This window comes from Triticum aestivum, chromosome 7D (genome assembly GCF_018294505.1).
Source record: "Triticum aestivum cultivar Chinese Spring chromosome 7D, IWGSC CS RefSeq v2.1, whole genome shotgun sequence".
Lineage (NCBI taxonomy): Eukaryota > Viridiplantae > Streptophyta > Magnoliopsida > Poales > Poaceae > Triticum > Triticum aestivum.
The window spans coordinates 461,433,901-461,460,827 of NC_057814.1; the positions used below are offsets into that span (position 1 = coordinate 461,433,901).

Sequence of the window (26,927 nt, forward strand, 5' to 3'; positions counted from 1 at the left end):
CCGCCGTGAGCGTACGGCTCGGCGGTACGGAGCAACGAAGAGGATGGCGTCGGTCCGGTGTGCACAGGTGGTCCGCGGGGAAGCAGTGGCCCGTCAAAGCCAGCGGGGAAACCCGCGGAGTCGGAGGGCCCGCCGTACGGTAGGGAGGGCGCCGGCTGGTCCGCGGCCATGGTGTAGACGGGCGGCGGCGACGTCCCGGCCAACCAGGCCGGAAGCTGTGACGGCGAGGGCGGGAACCGCACTTGCTGAATCGGCACGCCCGCCGGCGCGGTTGTAGTCAGCCTGGTGCTGGGCGGCGGAGGCGCCGGCAGCGGTAGCAGCTGCTGCATGGAAATGACGGAGGCGGCGGGCGCCGCGATGGCCGCGGCCGGCCATTTTGGCCAGAGCGGGGCGGGGGCTGCAGCGGCCCGACCAGTGCCGTGGTGGCCCCTGGGTGCGGCGGCTGCCAGGGCGGTGGCGGCGGCAGCTGCAGCTGTGGCTGCAGCGGTCCGGCGAGCGCGGTGGAGGCCGCCGGGTGCGGCGGCTGCCACGACGGCAGCATTGGCCCGGTGGCGATGGTTGGTGACGCGGCCGGCGGCAGCCCGCAGGGCCCGGCCAAGTAGAGGCAGATCCCCTGGACGGCTGTGACGAGATCATTGAGGACCCCGGTGATCTCCTCCGGGGTGTAGGCGGCGGCCGGTGGTGCGATGGAGGGTGCCGTCATCTGGGTGGTGGCGGCGCCGGAGGACGCGACTAGCGGCGCGGACGGGGAAGGCAGCGGCGCGGTGGAGAATGCCAGCGGCGCGGTGGTGACGGTCGGCAGCGGAAGCGACGGGATTGGCGGCGATGAAGACATGATCGGAACAAAGCTACCTGATACCAAGGTGTTAGGAGTTAGGATTCTGCCGGTTCTAGGGCGGAGATTGTAGGGGAAGGATGGAGGAGGACGAGGACGAGGGCACGGCGGCCGGCGGCTGGGCGCCGTCCTTGCGCGATGGAGGCGGCGGCGGCTGAGGCGGGAAGGAGATGGTGCAGGGGAGGAGGAGGATAGGGTTAGGTCTCCCGGGTTCCTAAGGAAGCCGAGCAATTATTATTGCTTCTTGCTTAATCTCAAAACGGGTATATAAGTTTATATAATCCTCCTAATGATATAATTGGGCTAAACCCATAACACGATAAGATAACTGGGCCAGGCCCCTAACTGCCTGGGCTGTAATATATGCCGCTTATAACAATACGATCGTTTTGCAAGCAACATAATAAGCTTATGGGACAAGGGACGGAGGGAGTACAAAATAATTGTTGTTGAAACCATGTTAATCATGTATGCAAGACATTCTAAAATTCTCTACGAGGTTTAGGTAAAACGAATTGACTCGTCCTTTTGTAAAGACCTCATAGGGTAAAAAACAGCTTTTCTGTGGAGACATTTGTAGCAGGCAATGGGCTAACTACTAGTATTTCCTAGGAAGACGCATGGTTGGGATTCACATCTTTAGCCATGTAATATCCGGGTTGGTGCAAATAAATAGACTGGTTAAATCTTGTTTAAAGACTAACTAGTTCCTGTGCATTCATAATCAAATCCATTTATATGGACCGTATCAACAATGGAAAAATTTCCACCACTTAAAAATTAAAGCCCCGTTGAAAATTCAAATCTTCATGTGGTATTTAGATTGTATGACCATCCTGACTAAAGCTTGGAGAAATGAATTGGCAAGGATGCACTAATTGCTGCTTCTGTGGTAACAAGGAGTCGATGCGACATTATTCTTTCAGTGCCCCTTGCAAATCTATTGTGAAAATCTGTCCATGTAGCCTGTAATCTACCTTCATCCACCAGTAATACGGATATGTTTGGAACCCGACTAGTTGAGGTGCATCCCACTTGAAGTCTCAAATTCATATGAGAGTCTGTGCTTTACTTTGAATCGACTGAAAGACCCGCAATGATTGTTGGATACATACATTGTCGCTACTTCGCAAGGTGGGTGGGCGTCCACGACCTTTGGATGCAACCAATAAGAGAGAGGGTGTTCAACAAATATGGTGGACGCCTTGACAGCCTATTACTATGATATATGTGATGCTTGAGGCCCATTTTCCTATTGCCATATTACAAATATTTAATAAAAAGTTGTGTGCATCATTAGATGCAGTCCAAGGGCTTCTAGAAAAATTACTCAATATGGACTATTTTTAATCTTGAAACTTGAGTGGGGTATGTTTTAGCATGAACTTTGTTAACAGGGAGATCATATCCTTTTCGCGAAACTTCTTAAATAACATATAATACTCCCTCCGTCCCATAATGTAAGGTATCAAAAAAAACGTCTTACATTATTGGGACGGAGGAAGTAGTATATAAGGTTTCGAATTTCGTTCAAAATCATGGACCTAATACAAGTACTAAGATTTATGCAATAAACTGCAAAACTCTAACTTCGATTGCGTTAGAACCAAGATATTCTAGCTAGCTACGAAACTACCACTGCAATTTTCTTTCCCTAGTAACAGAACGCTTTCTTCCTCGTGGACCTAAACACCTTCCGTGACAAAAGTACTAGTCTAGTAGAGATAACGAGGCGATGATGCAGCTGACAGCAGCTCGCCGGTGCTGGTGCTGGCGTCGGAGCGCTGGAACGCCTCGGCCTGCCAATGCGCCGCCGTGTAGTTGCTCTCCAGACTGGTGAAGTTGTCGCCCACGCTCATACCCATGCCCATGCCCATGGTGTAGCTGTAACCAGATGATAGTGCGTTCACGTAGTCGCCGCCGGTGGCGACCTCGTCAGGGTAGTACCCAGGTGGCATGGCTGCGTCGCACACCTTGTCGGTGTGCCACATGGTAAGATCAGGCCACTTGTAGTCAGCGTTGCCGAAGCCCGGCGCGAGCGTCTGGTCGCCGCCGCCCGAGTAGTGGTAGCCAGCATTGGCGAGGCCCAGCGCGAGCATCCCGTCGCCGCCGCCTGAGTAGTTGCAGACAGCATTGGCGAAGCCTGGCGCGAGCATCCCGTTGCCGCCGCCCGAGTAGTTGCAGCCAGCATTGGCGGAGCCCAGCGTGAGCATCCCGTCGCCGCCGCCCGTGTAGTTGTACTTGTAGCCAGCATCGGCGAAGTCCGGAGCGAGCATCTGGTCGCCGCAGCCCGAGTAGTTGTAGTCAGCATTGGCGAGGCCCGGCGCGATCACCCCGTCGTTGTCCCCGCCGTCGTACGGCACCATCTGCAGCTGCTGGAAGTCGGCGGCGTCGGCCATGTCCACGGGGTGGTAGCCTCCGGCCCAGGGCACGCCGCCACCGTGCCCGAGCTGCTGCGGCATGACGGCGTCGTCGGGAGAGTCCGGCGCGGCCTGCTGATCGAGCGCGCCGTGGCCGCCGTCGGCAGGCAAGCCCAGCGCCTCCATCCTGTCTCCCGTGGCCCGCAGCGCGGCGTCGATGGCCTGGAGCAGCTCCCGCGCGTCGTCCAGCGTCATGTCGTTGAGCGCCTCGTCCCAGTCCGGGAGCGCGGCGGGGCAGCCGTGGCGCGCCCTGGCGAGCTTGGCCCTCCGCTTGCCCAGCTCCGTCTCGAGGTAGGCCCGGTGCGTGTGCCCCGCGCGGGCCTCCGGCGGGACGGCGCGTCGATACCTCTCGAGCACGCCCTCCTCCGACTCCCACACGAGCGGCGTAGCCCCGGCGCCGGTGCCGGCGCAGACGAGCCCGACCGGGACCCCGCAGAGCGTGGCGAGCTCCGACGCCTTCTTCTTGAGCCCCGCGGCCCTCTTGGCGTGCTTCCTGGCGCGCTCCCCCGCGTTCCCGACTAGCCTCATGGCGACCTTGCCGCGCGCCATCGCCGGCTGCGGTGCTCCGCTTTCCTCCTCTGCTCCTCCGATGAGATCAGATCAGACGCCCTTGGCTTGGCTTGGCTAGCTCCCTGCCGCTCTCCGGCGAGGCGGCTGGTATATATAGGTACGCACGCAACGCCGCGGGCGGGGGCGGACGCGGACTCTCCCGAACACGGCGGCTGCCTACCATCATTGCCTACCTAGTAGCTAGGCGGCAGTAGGCCTATTAAGCCCTGTAATCGGGCATTAGTCCAGCTTAGCGCCAAACAAATGACGCTGCTGGCTGCTGGCCGCGGATTAAAACGTGGTTTGGACCGTGATTAGCCGAAAAAGGAAGGTGACTAAAACGTAGCGCGGCAGAGGAAACCGTTCCGATCACGGCGGGGTGGGGTTTGGATTTGGTGAATCCGGTTTCGATCTGGCGCAATCAATGCGGCGTCATCCAGGAGGGTTTCCGATTCCAGCACGGCGGGCGCGTCCGTCCTCCGCCCCGGATGCCGCTACCGCCCCTGCTCGCGTCGACGTGGCGTTCGTTCTGCTGGGCCTCGGCCACTGAAGGGCGGGCCAAACGTCGCCTGCGGGGTCACATCGGCCCGCATCTCCAGGCCCACCACGCAGTGGAGCTCTGCGCCGCCGCCGCCGCCCGCACCAAGATCCCTTCGCCGATAGAGGTGAGACCCCTCCCTCCCTCCCAGCCTGCTGCTTTCACAGCATGCTAGTACTCATGATCATCCGGAGTACCAACTAATTAGTTGCCTGGTTCGCTGATCTCATGATCATTCGAAGCGAACTGGAGTGTAGGTTTCGTATAAGCATGTTCCTGATTCTTGACTCCAATGAGCCAGCAGCCGGCTCACTACTGAAATTTGGTCCTGGTCTGCGTCTTGTAGAGGTTTTCAGAGTCGAGCAGTTATTGCTTAGTTGACATCTTCTAATTTTTCACTAGGTTGCCAATTCTTGGTGGGCATTATTAGCTATGATTTTGATGCAGCTTATGAGCTCCTTCGTTTACTTACCAGAGTCTGTTGTGATGCTGGGAAATGAAACCTATTCAGAGACAATAGTGTGGGTAAAGATCTGGCAACAGAACAGACTGCTAGCAAGATAGTTAATCTTGTAAGACAGCTTCAGACCACATTGCCTCCTTAAGAACTTATTCTACCTGGTCTTCTCTTCAACCACAGCAACAGCTTGCGCTACAAGCAGCGTCAGTCGGGATCAAGGGGCGGGCCAAACTAGGGTTCTGCGACAACCAGGTACACGCTTGTGCCATGCCTATCTGCCTATCTACCTGATATGGGGCGTTCTTCTCCGCGGATTGGGCGCAGGTTTGGTTCTCAACACCATTAACTCTGGCTTGTTCCAAGTCAGCTTCCCAAATATTTACTCTGACTGCGCAAATCGGTCTAGCTCTGTTCGTTCGGGCTGTGCTTTTATAAATACTACTCGCTTGTACAAATAAGGTAAAGTCTGAACATGAAACGAAATGAAAAGAGAAGGGTACTGTCTGCAAGTGTCACTAACTGAACTATTTTTTATTCTTCGAAAAGCCATGTAAGATAGTACAGCATTGTTCCTTTTTACATGAATTTCTGTCACTAGGTACCATCCTGCCAATCTTTGCTTCATCTGAAATCCATGCATGAGGCCAGATGCTTGATTCTAAGGATCTCCGCAGAAACTTGTCCCATGCCCGGCCGGTCTTTGGGCGATGTCATGGAGCAGGAGAGGCCTATTCTAACCATTAGAGCGACACAGTTCTTCATCACTTTCGGTGCGTTGCTGTCATCTTGTAGCATTGTTGGATCAACAACCTCACAAATATTATCTGGAAATGCTCTACGAACAAATTCATGAAGGCTTGCACCTTCACTGAATTTTCCGTCGTTGGACTTCGCCCTGTTATCATTTGTAACAGAAGCACTCCAAAACTGTAGACATCACCCTTGGTTGATATCTCTTCTCTCATGCCAGCATTTACATTTACAAACACAGTTAGAGAATCTGCAATATTTGCAAGTTGCAACTCCGTAAAGAACAAACACACCCAATAATCTAACATTGCTGAGGACATGCTTAATCTCACCTGGTGGGATGTATCCGATCGACCCTTTATGAAAGGATAAAAGTTTTTACTTCTTGCACTATCTTTTCGATATCCAATGTATCTAATAATCTCACCTGGGTCTTTACTTTTACTTGGATAGTAGCCTATATTTTTGCCGATGTATAGAACTTCTCTAATGTAGTCGTTATTCTTACAAATTACTCCCTCCGTCCCATAATGTAAGACGTTTTTTGACACTACACTAGAGTAAAAAAACGTCTTACATTATGGGACAGAGGGAGTACTGTATTCTGCTTTGCCTTTGCTTCGTCTAGTTTATGTAGAACTAGATCAATTTTATTATTCAACCCAGAGTACTTTTCTACAAGTCTTTGGTATTTCCTAAAAAACATTCAAATTTTTGGTCTAAGTAGTCTTTTCTTTTCCCCCAAGATATCAAAAAGCTATATATCAAATCAACAATTGTATTTAGTTGGCTATGAGTAGTATGCCAAGTATGTTCTTTAGAGGGATTTATTCTGCACCTTATATCAATATTTTCTTTAGCATTTATTACTTTACCTGTGCTAACTTCTAAATTTAGATACTTTAAACACTAGCTCAGATACCAACAATGCACAATATTCAATATTAAAATATGTTAATATTCAGTTTATTATTGTTAATATTCGAGATTAATTATTATAAAATTATTAATGAAAAATTATTTAAAGATGTTAATATATGATTTGTACTGTTCAAATTTCCTAAAATAAGATACTATATTCATGTGAGTCTACTGTTCAAATTTCAGGAAATCTGAAGTTACAGTTGAAAAAAATAACTAGCCCAGCCGTGAGTTATGCAATTCTGAGATTGGAGAAGAAAATTATTAAAACTGAAATAGAGCAAAAGAGAAGATTACACTGTTTGCAAGGGTCACTATCTGTCTAACTGAACTCAAAAGAAGGAAAAGCCATGAGATAGTACAGGTACATCATTATTCTTCTTTACACGAATTTCCATCGCTAGCAACCATCCTGCCTATGCTTTGCTTCATCTGACATACATGCGTGAGGCCACATGCTTGATTCTAAGGATCTCAGTAGAAACTTGGCCCATGTCCGGCCGCTCTTTGGGCGATGTCATGGAGCAAGAGAGGCCTATTCTAACAAGTGGAATGACACAGTTCTTTATTACTTCTTGTGCATTGCTGTCGTCTTCTAGCATTGTTTGATCAACAACGTCACAAATATTATCTGGAAATGCTCTACGAACAAATTCATGAAGGCTTGCACCATCACTGAAATTTTTGTCAGTTGGACTTCGCCCTGTTATCATCTGTAACAGAAGCACTCCAAAACTGTAGACGTCACCCTTGGTTGATATCTCTGCGCTCATGCCATACTCTGCATTTACATTTACAAACACAATTAGAGAAATCTGCAGTATATGTACAACTCTAAAGAAAAAACGAACCCAATAGTCCAACATTACTGAGGATATGCTTAGTCTCACCTGGAGGGATGTATCCGATGGATCCTTTTAGGCAGGCCAGACTTGTCGAATCACCTTCTTGTACATTTGATGTTGTGAGTACAAACCTTGCCAGGCCAAAGTCAGTGACATAGGCAACCATGTCAAGATCCAAAAGAATATTGCTTGGCTTTAGGTCACAGTGTATTAGTGGAGATGCACACTGGTTATGAAGATAATCCAAAGCAAAGGCTACATCCAAGCCAATATTGATCCTTCGGCTTAAAGTCAGGATATGTTTCTCACCATGTTCAAGGTCTTCCGGATGCAGCCACATTTCTAGGTTCCCATTCGGCATGTATTGGAACACTAGGGCCTTGAAATCTGCCCCATTAGAATCCACAGAAGAACATGATGTGATGATCTTTACAAGATTCCGGTGACGGGCATTTCGCAGGGCTTCACACTCTGCAATAAAGCTCCTATTTGCTCCATAATTATTTAGGCTGAATATCTTGATGGCAACCTGATCTTCCTGAAGCCTCAAACTGCCCTTGTAAACCACTCCAAATGATCCTGATCCAATTAGGTTTGCTGGAGAATACCTATCTGTTGCCCTTACAATGTCTTCATATGATATCTTCTTCATGTGCTCACTGAATTCTTGCAAATGTGGATTTTCCTGCATCCTCTTCCTCCAGTAAATTGTTGCAATACACGACAAAATTAATAGGACAGCAGAAACAGCTGGCATTACTATCCGTAGGACTAGAGCCGATGAATTTTGTTTCCCTTTTCTGTCAACTTGTGTTGAACAAAGAGGTATACCTCCTGTTGGAATGCTGGTACACAAATCATGATTTCCTTCAACTGACACTGCACCAGTATTGTTAAAAATACCGCCTCCTGGAACTGCTCCATCAAAATTGTTGAAGGATAAGTTAAGATTTTGCAGGGAACTTAAGGATGTGAGGAACTGTGGAATCTTTCCGGACAAATTGTTATGAGAAATATCCAAGTACTCCAGAACCACACACTGGCCAAGAGTGGATGGGATGTTGCCGGATAACCTGTTATTTGATATGCTAATTTTGTTCACATTAATGAGATTGCCAACTTCCGCTGGTACTCCCCCAGATAGGTAATTGTGTGACAAGTCCAACTCTTCAGAAAGCGAAGAAATTTTGAAGATTTCACTTGGTATATTCCCTTCTAGTGAGTTGTGAGCAAGGTTGAGTATTTGGAGTTGAGTACAACGTCCTATACTTGCAGGTATCCTTCCGCTAATGTTGTTCCCATCCAATTTCAGAGAATTTAGCTTAACCAGATTACCAATAGTATCCAGTATTTGCCCTGACAGTTTGTTATGTGCAAAGGATAGATGGACCAAGCTCTGCAAATTACTAATTGTTGGTGGTATATTTCCAGTGATAAGATTGTAATCCATGTACAACCTGCTGAGGCTCTTAAGATTGCCAATCTCAGGTGGTATAGGCCCAGAAATTTGGTTTTCCCTTAGCCACAGCCACTCGAGACTATCAGAAAGATTGCCTATCGAACTTGGTATTTTGCCTTGAAGATTGTTCCCAGCCAACATCAGCATAGTCAACCTGGTACAACTTGTGAGTGAAGAGACAAATTCCCAGTCTCCTGCTTCTAGCTTGTTGTATGACAAATCAAGTTCCTCCAAATTTGGCAATGACCCAGAGAAGGGTATAAACCCAGTTAGGCTGTTATTATACAGGTAAAGCTGACGAAGGCTGTAAGCTTTGGAAAGAGAAGCTGGGATAGGGCCATCAAACTTGTTTGATGAGAGGATTAAATACTGAATATTTGGGAGTGTGTAGCCAATATTGTAGGGTAGCCTTCCAGCAAGCGAGTTGTTTCCTAAGCCAAGAATGTCAGAGATGACATATTGAATAGAGATGGTGGAACTGTCCCAGACAAGTTGTTCACATTTAAGGTCAGTATCTGCAGTGTTGAGATATGACCTAAGCTGTCTGGTATACTCCCTACTAAATTATTCTCTGTAAGACGAAGATCGATGAGGGAGGAAAGGTTCCCTAGCGAGGAAGGTATTTTTCCTGAAATATGATTGTGCCTTAAATCGAGGTATTGAATAGGGGAAGCAGTGGCAGAAACAACAGGTATAGAACCAACAAGGTTGTTCTGTTGGAGGGAAATATCAAGAAGAGACGATGTGCTGAAGAGAGCCTTTGGTAGTTTTCCACTAAGCCTATTGCTCATGAGCCAAAGTACTTGGAGGGATGAACTATTTGCTAGGGACTCCGGGATGACCCCTGTTAGAGCATTCATCCCAAGATTGACATATGTAAGAGAACGGCTGCTACCCAGAGATGGCGGTATGTTACCTTCCAAAGTGTTCTTGCTGAGGTTGAGCTCACGGAGCCGGCTCAGGAGGCCAAGCTCTGATGGTATGCCACCATTGAAGCCATTGTTTGACAGCTGCAGCCTTGCAAGAGAGGTCAGGTTAGCAACGCAAGGTGATATGGAGCCTGAGATGCCTTGTGACTCAAGGTCCAGCGCAATCACACGACGAGGGAACACCGTGTTGCAGGTGATCCCATGCCACTCGCAAATGTCCGGGGACGTGTTCCTCCATGAAGCTAAAACTCCTGCTGGACCCGAGAGCCGGGACTTGAAGCAGAGGAGAGCTTGCCTATCATTTTCAGTTTCGTTGCAGATGGCTAGTGGTAGGCTGCAAAGGAAGCAAAAGAGGCATAGGAACCAAACAAAGCCTGGAAACAAGACACCAGAAGACGCCATTGTTGTTGTTTACAGGTTACAGCTATGGAGTATGGGGATGAAAGCTCCCATGTGCAGGAAGGAGGATGTTTAAGTACTCAGCCGTCGAATGTGACATTAGCTCTGCTCTAAACAATTTCAAATTTGAATTTTGGGTCAAACTTGAATTTTGGGTCAAATTTGAAATTCGGCCAGAATTTGAATAGCATTACACAAATACCATTTTACACAAATTGAGGCAAGTTTGTTATTCTACAACACACATCACCATTAGACAAGTTTGATAAAAGAAGTTTTCACTTCTTCTTACCACTCGATTTCTTCTTCTTACCACTTTTTGATCCTACCACACCTAGTTCACTCAAACTCTTGGTTTTCTTAACTGGACTAGCTGGGATAGCTTCAGTTGGCACCACAACATCTACATCAACTCCAATAGCTTCAATTGGTAATACAACTTGCAATATAGGCTCAGTTTGCGGAACATTTGCCGCAACAACTTCAGTTTGCAGAACATCTGCCGCAACAGCTTCAGTTTGCACCACATTCTGCACCACATCATCATCCAAATGTTGCTCATGATGCATCATAAGATCAAAAACTGCCTCGTTTTGCACAACATCATCCAAATCTTGATCATTTTGCATCACAACATCATCCAACTCTTGCTCATTTTGCATCGCAGCATCATCCAACTCTGGTTCATCACCAAAATTTCTCTGTTTTCTACAGCCATTGATTCTTGCCTTTTTGATTGCCCAGCAATCTTGAACAACAAGGGGTTGACCTCCACGCTTCCTCCTGGAAAACCCAGCTTGTAATTTTGCATGTAATTAAAAACAACACCCAAATAAAAAAACACAAACGTAAACATACTTTGGCCTTTCAGGAGTGTAATGACATTTTGGAGATCCTTTTCAGTGCCCAAGTTCCTGGCACAACTTGCATCTATTTTTGTTACCTTTTTGGGACCTTTTTGGCTTTGCATCCTTCTTCCCCTTCCCCTTTTTACTACTCCCACCTTTCTCAAACCATGTCTTGAATCTACTCTCTTTAGGCCTGCCAGCCTTTCTTTTTGTTAGGGGAGGACACATGGAAAATTCAATTTCCACTTCAGGCCACTGAGACTGATCTGTAAGTGCTGGAATTGGAGTTGCATATGCAGTCTTGAATCTTGCCCTGAGTAATATTCATGTAAATATGGGTGCATGTTTATCTTGGGTTGGGAGGCCAAGAAAATAATGGCATGGTCACATGGTTTCCCGGTGTGTTGCCACTCGAGGCAAGTACAGTCATGCAACTCAGTGTTAACAACATGCCTCCTTCCAGTCTTGGTATCTCTAACTTCAGCACCCCATAATGAAGATTTTTCCACAGACAAATGTATAAGATTTCTACTCCTGTTCACCACCTGTTGTACCACTGCAGGAAGCTTATCCCCTTGCAGACAATCACCAATCCTTCTTCTCAATTCCCACATGCCCATGATCATGATCCTGATTTGGTCAACCATGTCATGCACAGGCAAGTTCTTTAACTGCTTTATCTTGTTGTTAAAACTTTCTGCCAAGTTATTGTTGATATGATCACACTTGATGACAGTGTTAAAATCCTGATCTGTACCACAATAGAGAATGATAGGTGTTCAACCATGGACCAAACTCACTGCATGCTGCTTTTATCTTATCAAGATGATAGAATGTGTTTGTTTTGTGTAAGATCTTGCTGTTGGCCACATTCTCCCAAATTCTTCCCCTCTGAATTTTTTATATCAAATTCATCCACATATGGCCGAAGCACTCCCTCTGATCACAATGAGGAAAAACATTCTTCACTGCATTTTTTAGCCCTTTACATGCATCTGTGTGTACTGCCAGAGGTGACACTGGCCCTATGCATCTTTTCAACCGCATCATGAACCATGTCCATGAAACCTCTGTCTCTGACTGAAACAAACCAATAGCAACAAGGAACATCCAGTTGTGTCCATCTAAAGCATTGCATGCTGCCAATGGACCATTCCATTTGCCATCTGTGACGGCACCCTGCTTTGAAGCCATCTGTGACGCCCCCGATTCAATCGTACACTAATCATACACGCAAACGTGTACGATCAAGATCAGGGACTCACGGGAAGATATCACAACACAACTCTATAAATAAAAACAAGTCATAGAAGCATCATAATACAAGCCAGGGGCGTCGAGGGCTCGAATACAAGTGCTTGATCATAGACGAGTCAGCGGAAGCAACAATATCTGAGTACAGACATAAGTTAAACAAGTTGCCATAAGATGGCTAGCACAAACTGGGATACAGATCGAAAGAGGCACAGGCCTCCTGTCTGGGATCCTCCTAAACTACTCCTGGTCGTCGTCAGCGGCCTGCACGTAGTAGTAGGCACCTCAAGTGTAGTAGGAGTCGTCATCGACGGTGGCGTCAAGCTCCTGGGCTCCAACATCTGGTTGCGACAACTAGGTAGAATGGAAAGGGGGAAAAGAGGGAGAAAAGCAACCGTGAGTACTCATCCAAAGTACTCGCAAGCAAGGAGCTACACTACATATGCATGGGTATATGTGTAAAGGGCCATATCGGTGGACTGAACTGCAGAATGCCAGAATAAGAGGGGGATAGCTAATCTTGTCGAAGACTACGCTTCTGGCCACCTCCATCTTGCAGCATGTAGAAGAGAATAGATGGTAAGTTCACCAAGTAGCATCGCATAGCATAATCCTACCCGGCGATCCCCTCCTCGTCGCCCTGTTAGAGAGCGATCACCGGGTTATATCTGGCACTTGGGAGGGTGTGTTTTATTAAGTATCCGGTTCTAGTTGTCATAAGGTCAAGGTACAACTCCGGGTCGTCCTTTTACCGAGGGACACGGCTATTCGAATAGATAAACTTCCCTGCAGGGGTGCACCACATAACCCAACACGCTCGATCCCATTTGGCCGAACACACTTTTCTGGGTCATGCCTGGCCTCGGAAGATCAACACGTCGCAGCCCTACCTAGGCTCAACAGAGAGGTCAACACGCCGATCTAAACCCTATGCGCGCAGGGGTCTGGGCCCATCGCCCATTGCACACCTGCACGTTGCGTACGCGGCCGGAAGCAGACCTAGCCCCCTTAATACAAGCGTGAGCTTACGGTCCAATGCGGCGCGCGCCACTCAGTCGCTGACGTCAAAAAGAGCTTCGGCTGATACCACGACGCCGAGTGCCCATAACTCTTCCTGCGTAGTTGGTTAGTGCGTATAGACCAAATGGCCAGACTCAGATCAAATACCAAGATCTCGTTAAGCGTGTTATTATTAAGTATCCGCGGACGCCGACCAGGGCCAGGCCCACCTCTCTCCTAGGTGGTCTCAACCCGCCCTGTCGCTCCGCCACAAAGTAACAGTCGGGGGCCGTCAGGAACCCAGGCCCACCTCTACCGGGATGGAGCCACCTGTCCTTTCAGCCCCCTCATCAGAATCACTTGCGGGTACTCAACGAGCCGACCCGACTTTAGTCACCACATGTGTCATGTATATAAAGTATATAGTATATACCCGTGATCACCTCCCGAAGTGATCACGGCCCAGTAGTATAGCATGGCAGACGGACAAGAGTGTAGGGCCACTGATGGAACCTAGCATCCTATACTAAGCAGTAGGATAGCAGGTAAGGGTAACAACTGTAGCAACAATGACAGGCTATGCAACAGAATAGGATTAACCGAAAGCAGTAACATGCTACACTACTCTAATGCAAGCAGTATAGAGAAGAGTAGGCGATATCTGGTGATCAAGGGGGGGGGCTTGCCTGGTTGCTCTGGCAAGACAAGGGTTCGTCGTCGACGTAGTCGATCACAGGGGCGGCATCGGTCTCGGGGTCTACCGGAGAGAAGAGGGGGAAGAAACAATAAATATAGAGCAAACAAGGCATCACAAAGTAAAACATGGCAATATGATGTGCCGGGTGTGACCTAACATATGGCTACGCGATAAAGGTGAAGGGGGAATTCAACCGGGAATGTATTCCCGGTTCCGGACCTGTGTCAGACAGATGACCGGAGGGGAAATATTCCAAGTTCAGCATGCTAAAGGCATGTGACAGATGAACGGACCGCATATTCGGATTCGTTGGATTTTTCTGAGCACCTTTCATGTAGAAAACATTTTCATCCGAGGTACGGTTTATTTTCTATGAATTTTCAAAGATTAAAGCAATTTTCTAGAATTACTTAAATTAATAGAAAAGGAATATGACGCCAGCATGACGTATGAGTGACGTCAGCAGTCAACAGTCCGGTTGACTGGTCAAAATTGACACGGGGGACCCCACCTGTCATAGACAGTGGGTTAAACAGAGCTCAAACTAATCTAAATTTAGTTAGTAAAACTACTGGCCCACCTGTCAGTGTCTAATCAGTTTAAATTTAACTAAATTAATTAATTTAATTAGTGTTAGGGGCGGGGCTGGTGGTCGCCCAGTCAGCGAGGTTGACCGGGTCAACTTGGTCAAGGGGGGCGAGCGGGGGCCACTTGGGCCACCGGTCAGTGACCAGGGTGGTGGCCCCGGGCGGCCAAGTTAGCGGTGGCGGTGGCGCGCCGGCGGCGGATATTACAACGGCGGCGATGCGCCGGAGTCGGCCGGAAAAAGGCCACAGAGGGCCTCCAGACCGGCGGTTTGGACCTACGGGTGCGTGCTGGCGTCGCGCACGCGATGGTGAGGATGGCCGGCGCCGGGGATGGTTCGAGCATCGCCGGCGTCGAGGTTTGCGGTCGCCGGAGTTGGGCGAGGATGCAGTAGGCGACAGGGGGCACGAACGGAGGCGCGAGTGGGCTCTTTCGAATGCCGGGTCGACGCCGCGTCAAGTGGTGGTATTAGGCGATGCTGGGGAGGCCGGAGCTGGCCGGAGTAGCGACGGGGAGCGGCGGTGGTGCTCAGGCCCCGTTCGAATCGCGGCGGGAGCGACCTAGGGGGCGGTTGGGGCTGCAGCTCGGTGCTGCGCGTCTCTTGGAGCACTCCAGTGACTTGCGCTAGGGCTCGGAAGCGCGTACGGCACGCGGGCGGCGGCCATGGCGGGCGGCGGAGCTCACCTCCGCGGGGACGGCGACGGAGCGCGCTAGAGCGTGAAAGAGAGGGAAGGGAGCGACACGGAGGCTCACCTAGCGGCCACATGGCGGCCCCGTGAACGCTTAGGAGCAGCAGAAGCGACGAAGCGGGGCGACGGTGCTCGTCGGAGCCGAGGACGATGACTTGGTCGGGGCGGTGCTATAGCGGGCTTCGGCTCGAGCGGGTGGTCGGGGTCGTAGTAGTGGACGTCGACGGCGCGTCTGAACACGGTGGCTCGTCGAGGAGGGGTCGGTGGCTACGTGGGCGAGCAAGCGAAGGTGACGATAGTGGCGACCATGGCGGAGAGGAGAAGCAGCAGCGCGTGGGGGGGGGAGGGGATCTGAGAGGAGAGGCGGAGAGGGAGAGAGGCGTGGAGTGGGGGAGGGACCGAGGCGCGCGCGTGGCGGCCTTATCCCCTCGCCGACGACGGCGAGTGGGTTCGGCGGGGCTACGCCCCTGTTCTGACCCCGGTCGGGGGAATAGGGAAGGGGACGGGCAGGGAGGATCTGGGCTGGCTCGGGTGGGTTAGGTGGGCCGGCCCAGGTGGGTTAGGTCCAGGGGGGTTGCTGTATCTCTCTCACTTTTGTTTTCTCTAACAGTTTTCTTTTCCTTTTAAACTTTCTGTTTTCCAAAACTTTTCAGAACCAAAACAGTTTTATAAATTATAAAACTTACACCTAAAATATCATCATGTTTTAGGCTACTGCCACAATTAGTTTAGCACTTAAATAAAACAGGTTAGCATTTTTACAAATTAAAAAGCATTTAAACAAATGTTATAAGCACTGTTTTAGCTAATTTAGTGCACTTAAACACTTTGTGAAAAAGTTGGTTCACTACCAATATTAGTTATGGGATTATTTGGCACAAGATGAACATTTTAGATTTCATGTCTGACAAATATGATTTTTTTTACTTTAGATTGGATTTGAATTTGAAAAGTGATTTGGATCAAGTGAAGATTAGCAACAGTAATGTGATGACATGGCACCATTAACAGGGGATTACTGTAGCATGACACTGGGGGTGTTACAAATCTCCTCCACTACAAGAAATCTCGTCCCGAGATTTAAGTGGGGAAGTAAAGAGTAACTTCGGAGAACTGAGCCTTATAGGGTTAATTATCTAGTGAACAATTCAGGGAATGAGGCAGAAGTATCTCTCGAGTTGAAACTTAATAAACATCGAGAGCAAAGTAAGAAGGTACGATAGGAAGTTTCAAGCGAATGAACAAATTGATACCTGAACAGAGTGCGATAAAGGGGTTCAGAGCATCGGGAATAGATCATCTCTCGAAAGGTGGCTCGTGACATGATACGAAGCCAATTGCAAGAATATTTTGGAATCAAAGATATACAGGAGAGTCAGGTTCCGATCCTGTGGAACTGTGGGTTATGAGCCCACCATGTGGGTTAAAAGTAGAAAGGGGGCCGATAGTAAGGCATGTCAAATGATAGACTGTCAGCTATGTTGCCAACCACGTTGGTACCAAGGGCGAGGGATGAAGAGAACTATTTTCCTGCTCGTTGAAATGAGGCAGACCAGTAGGCAAAGTTCTCGTCCATCGGCGGTTACCAGAATGTCATCAACTTTAGTAACAGGGTCGTACTGACCGAATTGTACCTTGAGGCGTTTTTATAAGCAGGGAATTCTTTTTGCTTAGATCATATAGATCGCAAGAAAGGTTAAACAAGACAATGGAAAGGAAATGTGTTTAAACGCATATTTCAGGGGTATGTCCTTCCCAAGGACAAGCAGAGTATGATATCCATGATAAGACAGCAAGTTCAAAAGCATTTAGATAAAGGGGGCGAGGGAAGAATCATGATATTACACATACAACGGTGTTTGGATAATAGATCAAGAAACATTCGACAATGTGCTTCCAATGTTCTTGTTGATATTCGGAATACCTCAGTCATGCTTCGAGGTATCATTAACATGGTGTTACAAGTAGGGGTTGGAGTTGAAGATCACAAGAAATACTCAAGGAACAATTGCAGGAATAGCAAGGAGTCCAAGGTATAACCAAGACATGATCAAGCATGTGTTGGAAAGAATACAAGGGAGTTGTCGATGATAACTCAAATCATCGAGGGTCAAGGATGGTAGTACTCATCACGAATTCGATTGATATGCTGGAAGAACTCAGAATGTTGATGAGCACGACACAATTGTCGAGAGATTTCACGAAGATGTAATCGATCGGCGACGACATCACACCAAGGGAATGGTGAAGCAAAAGGTTACTGGAACCATGGGTACGACACAAACTCGAAATCAAGTTTGCAATTCAAGGCGAAATGATATGACGAGGGAGATTGACGTAAGATTAGCTCATCGTCGAAAATTGTGCTTCGGAAAGAAGGACCAGATAGCACAGTTAAAAAGGTGCACGATAATGATATAGCCGATCAGGCTAGGAATGACTTGAAGGGTTATTAAATCATAAGCAACGAAAATTACTTAGAGTTATTGAATCGGAGTGCGGAATCGATTCACTTAACGGTGTTCTCGAGTGACTAATAACTTAGAACCCGAGGGAAATTGGAATTGGCGAGAATAATAGTTGACGAAGAACTCATAAGAAGTTATGTAGTTTCGTGGTATTCTTGAGATACCAGAGTGTAACACTCGACGTTAGATCAAAGTAAGGGTTGTACAGGTGGAATGATCTGCAGAAGACAAGTACTTCAACTTGTCCGAGAAATGGTATTTAAAAGGAGAACATGGCCGGAACAACGATTGCAAAATGCCAGATCCCAGATATAAGATAAACTTATACCAAGGAAATATTTATTTGAAGAGAAGCTTTAATGATACGATCTACATCGTTTCCATGGGCATGAACACAAAGTTCAAGGTCGACTCCCACTTCTCCAATGCGAGACCATTCATTCACTGCTCTAATAAACATGATTTCAGTGTGAAAACCTACCGGGTGAATTACTAGAGGAGTATGACCCGTGAAAAGTTTTCGGGTCACACAGATTAAGGAAGGCATAAGGTTCAACCCATCGGGATATCTTAGAAACATATACCACAAGTTCCAAGAGTAAATATCACCAGCTCGAAAGCAGAGCATGGTTGACAAAAGGAGAGGATACAATTTACCGAAGGCATTATGTATGAGGGAAGAACTTCTCAAGGTGATTGAATATGAAGGACACTGTCGGATAAAAATCCAACAATGGATCGGGCGATCCACAACAGAGCTGATGTGAGTATCGGTACTCAATCAGAGGAAGAAAGAATGCAAAGGCATCAGATTATGGGAATAACTAACTAATTCAAATTTCAAATGCAAAGGAATTGCGATTTCCAAATCAAGAGATTAGAAGCAAACGCTCTGATTGAGGATGGATAAGTTGAGTAAACTTACGGGTACAACCGCCGGCTATTCGGTTGGTCGAGAACCAGTTCATGTTTAAAATGACATCTGATCCGGAAGGATGAATTCTAGGATTTCGGCTGAGGATTGCGAGCATTCACCACATATCAAATCAAAGGCTGAAAATGATGATGACAAGGGATACTAATGAATATTGCTAGACATATGGAACGCAACCATAATGCAAGCAGACAAGTATTTGCACAACAACAGCTGGCAGGGAATTACCGGAAGACCGGATAGTATATCAATGTACCTTGTGGATCATATGATCAACTAGTAATGAACAGTTCCTCGATAAGGGTGAAGAATTATTCGTAGGGGTATTCATGCAGCAAGGAACTGCGGGGTAGTAAGCATAATGGATGCTTGGAACATCGGAGAGTATTTGAGGGCACCTTGTAATAACAAGGGCAACTGGGGATGAAGGTATGAACGACAAAAGTATGTAGTTATCCATAAAGATTTATCGGTGGTAGGGATCGCAATGGCGAAGGGCACAAGGGTCTCGGGAAAGCATCAGAGAGTGTCTTCAGAATCTTCTGGTGCAGCAGGCGATCATCTGGCCGGAAGGGGCTCTCCGGGAGAAAGTATTTACGAGAACCTACAGTTAGTCTTTTTAGCAAAATCATTTAACCCGAATAGGAGAGAGTTCAGAGTCCCAGAGTAAAGGTCGAGGAATAAAAGATACTACTACCACCCAATGGCGACGTGGGCCCGTAAGCCGCACAACCATGTTAGTAAAAGTTTTGCAACGACTAGACTCAACTTCGGCCAAGGAGTTGGGAAGGGGGATTCCTACAGGCAGTCGGCTCTGATACCAACTTGTGACGCCCCCGATTCAATCGTACACTAATCATACACGAAAACGTGTACGATCAAGATCAGGGACTCACGGGAAGATATCACAACACAACTCTATAAATAAAAATAAGTCATACAAGCATCATAATACAAGCCAGGGGCCTCGAGGGCTCGAATACAAGTGCTCGATCATAGACGAGTCAGCGGAAGCAACAATATCTGAGTACAGACATAAGTTAAACAAGTTGCCATAAGATGGCTAGCACAAACTGGGATACAGATCGAAAGAGGCACAGGCCTCCTGCCTGGGATCCTCCTAAACTACTCCTGGTCGTCGTCAGCGGCCTGCACGTAGTAGTAGGCACCTCCAGTGTAGTAGGAGTCGTCGTCGGCGGTGGCGTCAAGCTCCTGGGCTCCAACATCTGGTTGCGACAACCAAGTAGAATGGAAAGGGGGAAAAGAGGGAGAAAAGCAACCGTGAGTACTCATCCAAAGTACTCGCAATCAAGGAGCTACATTACATATGCATGGGTATATGTGTAAAGGGCCATATCGGTGGACTGAACTGCAGAATGCCAGAATAAGAGGGGGATAGCTAATCTTGTCGAAGACTACGCTTCTGGCCACCTCCATCTTGCAGCATGTAGAAGAGAATAGATGGTAAGTTCACCAAGTAGCATCGCATAGCATAATCCTACCCGGCGATCCCCTCCTCGTCGCCCTGTTAGAGAGCGATCACCGGGTTATATCTGGCACTTGGGAGGGTGTGTTTTATTAAGTATCCGGTTCTAGTTGTCATAAGGTCAAGGTACAACTCCGGATCGTCCTTTTACCGAGGGACACGACTATTCGAATAGATAAACTTCCCTGCAGGGGTGCACCACATAAACCGACACGCTCGATCCCATTTGGCCGGACACACTTTTCTAGGTCATGCCCGGCCTCGGAAGATCAACACGTAGCAACCCCACCTAGGCTCAACTGAGAGGTCAGCACGCCGGTCTAAACCCTATGCGCGCAGGGGTCTGGGCCCATCGCCCATTGCACACCTGCACGTTGCGTACGCGGCCGGAAGCAGACCTAGCCCCCTTAATACAAGCGTGAGCTTACGGTCCAATGCGGCGCGCGCCACTCAGTCGCTGACGTCAAAAAGAGCTTCGGCTGATACCACGACGCCGAGTGCCCATAACTGTTCCCGCGTAGTTGGTCAGTGCGTATAGACCAAATGGCCAGACTCAGATCAAATACCAAGATCTCGTTAAGCGTGTTATTATTAAGTATCCGCGGACGCCGACCAGGGCCAGGCCCACCTCTCTCCTAGGTGGTCTCAACCCGCCCTGTCGCTCCGCCACAAAGTAACAGTCGGGGGCCGTCAGGAACCCAGGCCCACCTCTACCGGGATGGAGCCACCTGTCCTTTCAGCCCCCTCATCAGAATCACTTGCGGGTACTCAATGAGCCGACCCGACTTTAGTCACCACATGTGTCATGTATATAAAGTATATAGTATATACCCGTGATCACCTCCTGAAGTGATCACGGCCCAGTAGTATAGCATGGCAGACGGACAAGAGTGTAGGGCCACTGATGGAACCTAGCATCCTATACTAAGCAGTAGGATAGCAGGTAAGGGTAACAACTGTAGCAACAATGACAGGCTATGCAACAGAATAGGATTAACCGAAAGCAGTAACATGCTACACTACTCTAATGCAAGCAGTATAGAGAAGAGTAGGCGATATCTGGTGATCAAGGGGGGGGGGCTTGCCTGGTTGCTCTGGCAAGACAAGGGTTCGTCGTCGACGTAGTCGATCACAGGGGCGGCATCGGTCTGGGGGCTACCGGAGAGAAGAGGGGGAAGAAACAATAAATATAGAGCAAACAAGGCATCACAAAGTAAAACATGGCAATATGATGTGCCGGGTGTGACCTAACGTATGGCTACGCGATAAAGGTGAAGGGGGAATTCAACCGGGAATGTATTCTCGGTTCCGGACCTGTGTCAGACAGATGACCAGAGGGGAATATTCCAAGTTCAGCATGCTAGAGGCATGTGACAGATGAACGGACCGCATATCGGATTCGTTGGATTTTTCTGAGCACCTTTCATGTAGAAAACATTTTCATCCGAGGTACGTTTATTTTCTATGAATTTTCAAAGATTAAAGCAATTTTCTGGAATTACTTAAATTAACAGAAAAGGAATATGACGTCAGCATGACATATGAGTGACGTCAGCAGTCAACAGTCCGGTTGACTGGTCAATACTGACACGGGGGACCCACCTGTCATAGACAGTGGGTTAAACAGAGCTCAAACTAATCTAAATTTAGTTAGTAAAACTACTAGGCCCACCTGTCATTGTCTAATCAGTTTAAATTTAACTAAATTAATTAGTTTAATTAGTGTTAGGGGCCGGGCCCACCAGTCAGTGACTGGTGGTCGCCCAGTCAGCGAGGTTAACCGGGTCAACTTGGTCAAGGGGGGCGAGCGGGGGCCACTAGGGCCACCGGTCAGTGACCAGGGTGGTGGCCCCGGGCGGCCACGTCAGCGGTGGTGGTGGCGCGCCGGCGGCGGATATTACAACGGCGGCGACGCGTCGGAGTCGGCCGGAAAAAGGCCACAGAGGGCCTCCAGACCGGTGGTTTGGACCTACGGGTGCGATGGTGAGGACGGCCGGCGCCGGGGACGGTCCGAGCATCGCCGGCGTCGAGGTTTGCGGTCGCCGGAGTTGGGCGAGGATGCAGTAGGCGACAGGGGGCACAAACGGAGGCGCGGGTGGGCTCTTTCGAACGTCGGGTCGACGCCGCGTCAAGTGGTGGTATTAGGCGATGCTGGGGAGGCCGGAGCTGGCCGGAGTAGCGACGGGGAGCGGCTGTGGCGCTCAGGCCCCGTTCGAATCGCGGCGGGAGCGACCTAGGGGGGCGGTTGGGGCTGCAGCTCGGTGCTGCGTGTCTCCTAGAGCACTCCAGTGACTTGCGCTAGGGCTCGGAAGCGCGTACGGCGCGCGGGCGGCGACCATGGCGGGCGGCGGAGCTCACCTCCACGGGGACGGCGACGGAGCGCGCTAGAGCGTGAAAGAGAGGGAGGGAGCGACACGGAGGCTCGCCACATGGTGGCCCCGTGAACGCTTAGGAGCAGCAGCAGCGGCGAAGCGGGGCGACGGTGCTCGTCGGAGCCGAGGACGATGACTTGGTCGGGGCGGTGCTGTAGCGGGCTTCGGCTCGAGCGGGTGGTCGGGGTCGTAGTAGTGGACGTCGACGGCGCGTCTGAACACGGTGGCTCGTCGAGGAGGGGCCGGTGGCTATGTGGGCGAGCAAGCGGAGGCGACGGCAGTGGCGACCATGGCGGAGAGGAGATGCAGCAGCGCGTGGGGGGGGAAGGGGATCTGAGAGGAGAGGCGGAGAGGAAGAGAGGCGTGGAGTGGGGGAGGGACCAAGGCGCGCGCGTGGCGGCCCTAACCCCTCGCCGACGACGGCGAGTGGGTTCGGCGGGGCTACGCCCCTGTTTCGACCCCGGTCGGGGGAATAGGGAAGGGGACGGGCAGGGAGGATCTGGGCTGGCTCGGGTGGGTTAGGTGGGCCGGCCCAGGTGGGTTAGGTCCAGGGGGGTTGCTGTATCTCTCTCACTTTTGTTTTCTCTAACAGTTTTCTTTTCCTTTTAAACTTTCTGTTTTCCAAAACTTTTCAGAACCAAAACAGTTTTATAAATTAGAAAACTTACACCTAAAATATCATCATGTTTTAGGCTACTGCCACAATTAGTTTAGCACTTAAATAAAACAGGTTAGCATTTTTACAAATTAAAAAGCATTTAAACAAATGTTATAAGCACTGTTTTAGCTAATTTAGCGCACTTAAACACTTTGTGAAAAAGTTGGTTCACTACTAATATTAGTTATGGGATTATTTGGCACAAGATGAACATTTTAGATTTCATGTCTGACAAATATGATTTTTTTATTTTAGATTGGATTTGAATTTGAAAAGTGATTTGGATCAAGTGAAGATTAGCAACAGTAATGTGATGACATGGCACCATTAACAGGGGATTACTGTAGCATGACACTGGGGGTGTTACACCATCTATGCAAGGCTTTAAAGCCATAAAGAACTTGGAGAAAAGGACTCTACCATCCTCTGTTACCTCAGTATCTATCTCCACAACACTGCCAGGTGACCTCTTTTCCACCTCTGCTTTGAAGTTATAAAGCATCCTAAAAGTATTTGCCCAATCACCATATAATTCTTTCATTGCCCTCTGTTTTGCTTTCCACACTGTGGTATACTTCACCTTAATGGGGTACTGCTTTTCCAAGTCCACTTTAAGTTTCTTTGTTGTAGTGTTTGGTTTCTTGGCTAAAATTGGAGTGATCTTTTTTGCAATCCAAAACTGTGATGTCATGGTTGATACTCTCTGTGAACTTGTAATACAAGTATGTGGATTTGGGATTTGATTAACCCTAATGGTACTTCCATCAGGTTGAATTCTAGCAGATATGTACCACTTGCAAGGCCTGATGCTTCCATCAAAACCTCTGCACCTTGCATAAAATTTCTTTCTGTCGGTCCACATAGTCTTGGCATCAAACTCATGTTTGACTGCATAAGTCTTGAAACACATTCTAAACTCCTTCATGCTTGGGAACAATTTGCCTACTTCAATAACATGATTTTCTTTGTCATACACACTTATAAGCTCATCATCATGTGCATCATCTACATCATCTGCAGCATCTTTCATCAGCTGTCCATCCACATCTTCACAAGCATCTATGCTAGCATCATTAGGCAAACTCGATTCATCCCTCTCTTCCTCATCTTGATCATCTTCTAGATCTACTAGAATGCCAAAAAAATTGGCCATCTCAGTGTCAGCCATTGGTGCAATGACCAAATTAGTAGTGTCTTCTAATTGTACTGAATTCCAATCAACACAAACAACCCTTGCAGCACCATCACAGCCCTCTTCTGCATCTTGCTCAGCCCCCTCTATTATTGTCACTTCACCCGTAAACATGGGCATATCTGTCTTTGTGAAGCCCAATCATCATCTACCATCTGCGAAGCCAACTTTGAGGGCACATATCCAACCTTAGAATCTGATTTCAGATCAACGAGCTCTGCATGAATGGTAGTCTGTTTGCTTGCCCAGCCGTCTTGCCGATCGATTTCATCAACCATCTCTTCACCATTCTCAATTCTCACATACTCACCCTTCCAATTATCATACCGTAACAATGCTACCTCTTGCTCTGGACCACAAAAAATGCTTTCCCCAATTTTCTCCACAACATTCCTCACGGCCCTCTCTTCCATGCTCTGTATTTTTTGTGGATCAATCTCTTCAAATTCAACCTCCCATTTCACAATTGTATCTCTCTCTCTCTATGTCTCGCACACTACCATCAACTAGCTTTGCTTTAGATGGTAAGAATTCAACACTGAATTCGAAGGTCCGAGCAACATTGCCCCTGTTTATCAATGGCGGGCTTTGTGAGGCAGCGAAAGCAGACGAGGCACACATGGCAGGGTTGAAGAGGTTGGACAGGGTGATTACTTGGTCGACGTAGTCTCTCTTGGCTCCATCTCATTCAGCCCAACGCCGCTCCCCAGTTCCACCCACCTGCACAATCTGGATCTCGTGGAAAACAGGGGCAAACAGAGGCTCACTTGGTCAGATCTAACTCAAGACGGAGGGGAATGGTGCCGAATAAACTCACCACATGCGCAGCCACGGCCGTGGATGAATGCTCCGCCGCGGCCGCCGCCGACGAGAACGAAGAAGAAGCAGCAACCAGAAGCAGGGGAGAAGCACGTGTTCAGTCACGCGGGGAATCGATGCACTGACAAGTGGGACCCACCACCAGACGCACTGATTAGTTTGACCCCCTGTTTTTACCTTAACCGCAGTCCCATTGACGACCGAACTCGTGTTTTAACCACCTGGTCGCATTGGGGCTATTATAGCCACGTAAAACGGCGCATAGGAGCTATTTATGGCAACTACATCGCACTCCTTCTAATTGACTTGAAATATGTCTCATAGGAGCTATAAGCCCCCACATCGCTGTCTAATCAGAATATGATGCTGCCTAATCAGAATACAAATTTTACCTTTTTACACTAACTCATTCATTGGCATGAGTTCTTTCTTTGTCCTATCGAACAACTATTTCTGCAAGTTATATGTGTTGTAATCTGTGTTGTACTCCCTCCGTTTTTAAATATAAGTCTTTTTAGAGATTCAAATATAAACTACATACGAAGCAAAATGGATGAATCTATACTTTAAACTATGTTTATATACATTCGTATGTAGTCCGTATTGAAATCTCTAAAGACTTATATTTAGAAACAGAGGGAGTACATGCCAAATTCTTACATTTTCTTATGCATTCCAGAGAGCAGAGGACTTGGCTCTTCATTTCACAGTCTGAACCTCCGTTTGGTGGTAAGGTGTCTCACACTTATTTTCTCAGACCAGAGTCGACTCCATGGCCCTATTATATATGCGCGCACTGCATTGACCGGCGCATCAACTTGAAGAGCGGTTGTCGGCTCCATAGCGTAGACGCGCGCTACCATGATGTTGACTCCAAATTTTGGCACGGTCAAGAACTTATTTAAAATGGCCTCAAATGGAGAAGTAATCTACATGAAAGAATTCCGTATTGTTGATATGAACATCTTTGAAGTTTGGGCCATCGCCGTCCGATTTCACCGCTAAGGCCGAAACTATGCTCAAAGTACTAAGATCTTATATTCAGAGTACAGTTTGGCGGTTTAAGCCCCCAAGACGACCTCAAATGGAAAAACTTTCTACACAAGTTGTCTTCGTCTTGTCGAAACGGTCGATTTTGATATAAAAATCGTCTTAATCCGAGGTCGTATGCAAAAGTTACAGCCAGTACAAGACGCTGCTGCACTAGATGGCCGGACACTCCGGGGACAACCATCCGGGTTTTTGATTTTCTCTGTGGATGACCGGACACTCCGGGTATGTTCGTCCGGATTTTGAATTTCGCAGCTGCAGACTTCGGAAAACAGCCGAAAACCCCTTCAAGATGGCCTCAGATCGAAAAACGTTCAACATGAAAGTTGTTCGCCTCGTCGAATCGGTCAAGATTGCTTTTGGGCTTGTTTCCATCCGAGATCGTTTACTCCCCCAAACATGGCCCACAAGGTGCAGCCAGATTTTACTAAACAGTTTTGGAAAGTTCGGACCAAACAAATCCGAATTAGACTAGGGTTTTGGACGTGAATTGAAGCCTTTTTTCCTTGCACAGGAAGTCCAGCCGTCTCTTATATATTTAAGGGGTGATGGCCGATTAAACAACACACAATCGAACAACACACCTATCACTTTTTATCTTTTATCTTTTCTCCTTAACCCTAGTTTTTCTTCTTCCTCGTTCTTCGTTCGTTCTTCTTCATTGCAGGGCGGCGAACCTCGAGGCCCTAGGGGCGGTCAGGCCGACCTAGGGCAGCCCATAGCCGCCGCGCGCCCTGACGGGGTCCCTTCCGGGCGTGTGGGGTTTCGGGT

The 26,927-nt window shown here is 48.3% G+C and overlaps 1 protein-coding gene, 1 long non-coding RNA gene and 1 pseudogene across 2 annotated transcripts; 1 reads left to right on the forward strand and 2 right to left on the reverse strand.

The window, feature by feature from the left end:
- Positions 1 to 2,361: 2,361 nt before the first annotated feature.
- On the reverse strand, positions 2,362 to 4,096 carry LOC123168745 (uncharacterized). Its single transcript, XM_044586613.1, has one exon. The coding sequence runs from the start codon at positions 3,802 to 3,804 to the stop codon at positions 2,551 to 2,553; it is 1,254 nt and encodes a 417-aa protein (XP_044442548.1). The 5' UTR covers positions 3,805 to 4,096; the 3' UTR covers positions 2,362 to 2,550.
- A 98-nt stretch (positions 4,097 to 4,194) lies between these two features.
- On the forward strand, positions 4,195 to 26,761 carry LOC123163689 (uncharacterized). Its single transcript, XR_006481942.1, has 5 exons — positions 4,195 to 4,469; positions 4,983 to 5,126; positions 5,401 to 5,572; positions 6,660 to 6,837; positions 25,786 to 26,761. It is a non-coding gene; the product is annotated as an uncharacterized lncRNA (long non-coding RNA).
- Positions 5,424 to 10,284, reverse strand: LOC123163688 (probable LRR receptor-like serine/threonine-protein kinase At3g47570; annotated as a pseudogene).
- Positions 26,762 to 26,927: the final 166 nt, after the last annotated feature.